This window comes from Chaetodon auriga, chromosome 3 (genome assembly GCF_051107435.1).
Source record: "Chaetodon auriga isolate fChaAug3 chromosome 3, fChaAug3.hap1, whole genome shotgun sequence".
NCBI lineage: Eukaryota > Metazoa > Chordata > Actinopteri > Chaetodontiformes > Chaetodontidae > Chaetodon > Chaetodon auriga.
This window is the reverse complement of record NC_135076.1, coordinates 26,652,408-26,658,206: the sequence shown is the minus strand read 5'-3', so window position 1 is coordinate 26,658,206 and position 5,799 is coordinate 26,652,408. Positions and strand designations below refer to the sequence as shown.

Sequence of the window (5,799 nt, the reverse complement as noted above, 5' to 3'; positions counted from 1 at the left end):
ACCACTCTGAGCAGCGAGCGGGCTGTCCAAAAGTAATTAAAGCGAAAGGTAGATTTTAACATGAAAACACTCAAGTAAGCGATGAAGTCAAACACAAAAATACTTTTGCTTGTTCAAATCCGGATTTTATTGCATTATTTTACATCTTATTTACATAAACGCCAGCTGGTCAGTGCCTACAACCCCTGTGAGTAAACCATGGAATTACAGTTCCTACAATTCCAGCCAATCACAGCAGCGACTGCGGTGACTCTTCAAACTTTACCCCCAGACTGAAGGTAAGTCGGTCAATTTTCACCAGTAACCGAGAATTAATCCTTTAGAATTTAAAACAATCCTATAGTAAAAACTTTAAAACGAACACTGAAATGACTATTCATGTTTTGTTACGCTGACGTTCAACAACAAAATGCTCGAGTGACATAATTTCTTAGAGGAAAAGGCAAAACTTTTAATTATACTCATCCTTCATAGTGTAAAATGTTGCGTTCTTGGTTCGTTTGCATTAACACACACGGTGTAATTAAAGTTTTGGCTCTAAAACGTGTGATAGGATGAACTGCTGGTGGCTGTAAACATATAATTTCACTCTAGTCTTTTAACATATAAACCTGCACAATATTGAACTATTTAATACGAGTCCATTTTTTTTTAATAGTCTGAAATAGTCTGACCAGTTATCTTCCTCTGGCGCCAGGAATCATTTTTACTAAACAAAGTGTGTTCATGTAGAGTGAAGTGTGTAAATAACCCGTGAACAACTTAATTAATTAACTGGACTGTGATTTTGGAAATGTGAATCTTAACGCACTGATTTTCCAGAAGACCATGGCGAAGAAGCAGGTGATCATCGACACGGACTGCGGCATTGACGACGCTCAGGCTATAATGATGGCCTTGGCGGCACCAAACGTCGAGGTCGTGGGTGTAACGTGTGTGTTTGGCAACACCACAATTGACAACGTGTGCCAGAATGTCCTGAAGGTGCTCTCCATCTGCGAGTGTGAGGGGGTAAGTTTACTGAAGCTCAGCGATGCTGGCTGTTGATTGGAGGTGGGTAAGGAACTGTGGTTTTTGTGTTCCACCTCTGTGTGCAAGAGATACCTGCCAGGAAAAAGGAAACATGTGCCATTTGCAGCATTTTAACATTTTATCTGGTGAGAACAATCTGAATTGTCGTCCAACAAATGGGAAATCCAGCAATAAAGCCTCTTTGCAATTTTAGACAAGTGGCCCACAATGCCGTGGTGCCATAATGAAGATAAGGGCCAGCGAGCAAAAAGTCAGAAGCTGTGGTGAGGACAGCATCACTCCTCTGAGACGGCAGCGTGGATTTCTGGATTCTGGACAAAACATCGAGTTGTGGCTTTACAGATACAATGACAGAAACACACAAGGACAAAGAAAGAAAAAGACCATGTCCAAAAGTGACAATAATACATGAAATAAACCGAACAAGGATGAAAATAAAGTCATTATTGTAACAATAACACCAGACAGTTACTGTGATTTCCATCAGTGTACTCACTGATGCACTGGTGGCGGGGCAGCACTGAAGACGCCCCCTTGGTGGCACCTGTGAAGGAGCGCACGCAGTGGGATTAAATGTGTATTATATATTGTAATATGGAAAAATGAACAGTCGAGTTTCTACTGCAGAGCTCATTCAGGCTTATCTCCATGCCTCCATGTCTGCCATCAAGTCCTGCTCAAACGTGCACTGAGCTGAACGTTTGTCTGCAGATTCCAGTGTTTCGAGGTTCTGGTGGTCCTCTGGTGGGAGCCAGTAGCCAAGTTAGGGACCACTTTGGAACTGATGGACTTGGAGACGTGATTGAAGACAGAGACCCACAGTGGGAGGAGAAGGTCCAGAGAGAGCATGCAGTCAACGCAATGATCCGGCTGGTGACTGAAAAGCCGAAGCAGGTGAGAAACTGCTCTGTGCTCTGCTCGTGATGTGTGGCGACTCTCAGTAAAATGTGCTTCCCACAGGTCTCCCTGGTGGCCCTCGGCCCGCTCACTAACCTGGCACTGGCTGTCAGGCTGGATCCATGTTTTCCCCAAAAGCTCAAAGATCTGTACATTATGGGTGGCAACATGGAAGGTAATGCTGTGAAATGATGACAGGGTTTGTGTTTCAAACACGTCGGCTTGTGTAACTTGATTTTGTCTTTGTAGGAAAAGGAAATGTAACACTGTGCGCAGAGTTTAACTTTGCCATGGACCCAGAGTCCGCCTACATTGTTCTTGAAGAATTCCTCTGCCCTACATACCTGGCATCCTGGGAGTATTCATGCAGAAATGCACTGACGTGGGTAAGTCTGCCGCCGTGAAGAGCCCCTTGACCCTGCGTGACAGCACATTTCAAACTGATTTCACTGCTCTCTCGTGCAGGAGATCTTTGAGGAGCTGATCAACCAGGACGCGCCTGCTGCACGTTTTATGAAGATGATCACGTCGAAATGCTGGGCTTACTCCAGAACGGCCATGAAGAATAAAAGAGACGTGTACTTTGGACCTGGCTTCGTCTCTTACGACGCCTATGCCATGGCGGCCTGCATTGACAGCAGCGTGGTCACAGAGAGGATCGAGTGTCCTGTGCGCGTGGAGCTGCACGGCTCGATCAGTCGGGGCATGATGGCGCTCGATCGCACGAACGAGCTGAAGAAGAGCCACAGTGTGTCTGTTTTGACCAAGTGTGACGTTGCCAAGTTTAGTCAGTTACTGATGGAGTCTGTCAGACAACCGTGCAAGAAGTGATGACATGTCGGAGTACGGAGAAAGAAACATACCGCCACCCTGAATCTAATTAATTAATTTTTAATACACTGAATTAAAAGCTTTGTTAAAAAATAGAGATAGAAAGTATTCTTTGACCAATTTATCCTCACGTGCTTTGACGTGTATATCTAATCAAATGTTGATTGTTACGCGTTGATCTGGATTTTTTTTTTCTTGTCATAACCAGCAGCAAAGGTGTGAGTCGCTGCAGACTGCTTGACTTCATCGATTATTTGAAAAGACTCAACAAGCATTTCCTTTGTCTGTTTGCGTTTACTGTAACACAATTGAGAAACACACTAAGGACGATAACGGAGCACGATTGATGTTAAATGTTCACCTGCAGTTTTCTATAGTGGACTGAGATCACGTGATTAAGGTACGTATGACTCACATGTTCGAAATTCAGCTGCAAGAACAATATTCTCGACTCGCCCTGTGTTGTCGGGATGTCTCTGGTTTTTCTGTCTTGTTGAATTGATCGTTACTTGAACGTAACTTGACATACTTGCAGATGCACTACGTGTGTTACTGGAGGATACCACGAGAGGGAACATCAGACAGCTCAGAGCCCACAGAACCTCCTGCTGTGCGCGTGATGTAAACAATAAACATGATACTCGTGGAGGTATCCAGTTTGTTAAGTAACAAGAAATTGCAGCACAGAATGCCAAACAAGATATGAGGTAATTTAAAAATAGTGTGTTTATTACAGCAGAGATCACCGTCAAGCTGATTTGTCAACTGTAAAATATCGTGCTTAGTATGTATCTTATTGAAAATTATTATTAAAAAAAAAACATAACTGAAGGATCAGTATTATTTGATTTTCTGAAACTCCCAAATATCAGAATCAGTCTCAAGCATCAATGGGTCGGGCTTGTAATCAATAACTTCATCAGAGACTCCAGGCCCCGATTCTGTGCATCTTGTCCTGAAGCAAAGAAGCAATGCGAGACTATTTCAGATAAATCATGCTTGGATCCCTTTCACCCCCAAATGAAGTATATTGTTGACTTTAAAGCTGCAGTAGCTAACTTGTGTAAAAGTAATTTTTTGTCATATTTGCTCAAACTGTCCCTACGCTCGTGGAACTCTTCTCCAACGTACCGTCTGCAGCTTTAAGTGGAATAGAAATTCAAAAATAAACAAACAAATATGGACATTTGAAAGAGAGCAAAAATCTAAGACATTTGAATAAAAACAATCTGTTGAGCGCTTTGATCTTTGATGTCACTGCCTTTGAGTGCTTTGATCTTGTTAGTCAAGAGAACCCCTAAAGAACATATAAAACCCGACGCTTTTCCCCCAAACATCACACCGCAGATCAGAAAACAGACAGACAGACTCAACACATTGTATCGGGAGATTGCGTATTGACTCACTCCACTATTGAGAGCTTTGAATTTTTAAATTTGAGGTTACATCGTTCTAGTGACTAAAAGAATTCTTCAAACCCAGTTTTCAGTATTTTCAGCATTCAGATTGAAACAGGCAGATACCAAAGATGGGCAAGAAAAGGAAAAGCAACATCACTCAGTGGCGTTCAGCCGCACTGGAAAGACTTCCTCACTGTAATCATACAGTGAAGCAGACTGCTCAACCTGAGCAGCCTGTGGAAGCAGCAACAGCACCTGAAGAACCTCAGGTGGCTCTTGCCTCTGTGATAGCAGAGGAGGTCATCACCTCTGAGGAACCACAGGCAACCATGGCCCAAGGAGAACCACAGGCAAATGTGGCCCTTGAGGAACCACATCCTGTCACTGCATTTGGGGACATGGTACAGCCTGATACAGCACAGGCAGCTGTGGTCTCTGAGGAACCACCTCCCACATCCTCACAGCAGGGTCCAGCAGCCAACACTATCGATCAGGTCTTCCATCAGCAGACAGGTGTAAAGATGGTAGAAGTCGATGAAATCGAGTTCTTGGCAAACACAGAGGAGGAGACCAACAAGCTGAAATGTAAGCATGTGGCTTTGATCGCTGAGGTGGAGCATTTCAAACAACTGATTCAGATGGAGGAACTTCGCAGTGCTGACGCCATTCTAAGATATGACATCGGTATTGAGGATCTCCATTTGAAAATCAGGGCCAGCGAGCAGCTTAAAAATGAGGCTCTCGTGAAAGTTAAAGAGATGGAAGAAGTGCTGGAAAAAACAGAAGATGGCCTGAAGGAAGGGGAGACTGCCCTGGAACAACAGAGAGAAGAAACCGGCAGACTGATGGAAGCGTTGCCCGTGGCAGAGCTGGAACTGTATAACAAGGCACATGAGTGGGAAAAGGAAAAGTCTCAGCTCGAGAATTCCATCAAAGTACAGCAAGAGGCCCTCCAGCAGGAAATCATCTTAGGTGACTTGACGCAAAGACTTGAGACTGTCAAGCAAAAGCTGAACGAGTTCAAAAAGAAACCTAAAAAGCCTTCTCTGTGGAGGAGGTTCCTCAATCTCTTCAGACGAACGGCCTCACCCTGCCATCCCACCACACATCCCCATTCTGATCTCGATTAGGTCTACATGCACCCACCACAGTCACTATGCTGCCTTTTCCCAGTGACATTTGTTACTGGGAAGAGGCAGCGCGGTGGCGCGTCGGTGAGTTCTGTACCTCGCAGGCGTTCTGTGCTGTGGCATGTTTAGACCAGACTGGATGAGGTTTACTCCGGGTGCTCCGGTTTGCCAGTGTCCACACATGCATCAACCCCCCTTTGTGTGTCAGTGGAAATCTGTAACAACAGATACAAAAAAAGAACAAAAAAAGTAAAAAGAATTTGAATTTGAGTCTTTCCCATAAGAGCTTAAATTTCCCTACATTGTATTCACAACATTAAGCAGCTTGTGTTTATTTATCAGACTATTTTTGTCATCATGGTAAACATCTCTTCTCCCTGGTGGTCTAGTGGTTAGGATTCGGCGCTTTCACCGCCGTGGCCCGGGTTCGATTCCCGGTCAGGGAATGATGTTTTCCAAATCTGCCATATGGGGGATTGGTGAAGCGTTATCTTACTTAGCAGCTAAAC

At 44.2% G+C, this 5,799-nt stretch overlaps 1 protein-coding gene and 1 non-coding gene across 2 annotated transcripts; both read left to right on the top strand.

Annotated features, from left to right (window-relative positions):
- The first annotated feature begins 262 nt into the window (after positions 1-262).
- On the top strand, positions 263-3,571 carry LOC143318365 (inosine-uridine preferring nucleoside hydrolase). The gene is made up of 6 exons (XM_076726608.1): positions 263-278; positions 823-1,011; positions 1,744-1,926; positions 1,993-2,104; positions 2,179-2,315; positions 2,395-3,571. The coding sequence occupies exons 2-6, from the start codon at positions 829-831 to the stop codon at positions 2,758-2,760; spliced, it is 981 nt and encodes a 326-aa protein (XP_076582723.1). The 5' UTR covers positions 263-278; positions 823-828; the 3' UTR covers positions 2,761-3,571.
- Positions 3,572-5,664: 2,093 nt separating this feature from the next.
- Positions 5,665-5,736, top strand: trnae-uuc (transfer RNA glutamic acid (anticodon UUC)). The gene has a single exon. It is a non-coding gene; the product is annotated as a tRNA-Glu (tRNA).
- Positions 5,737-5,799: the final 63 nt, after the last annotated feature.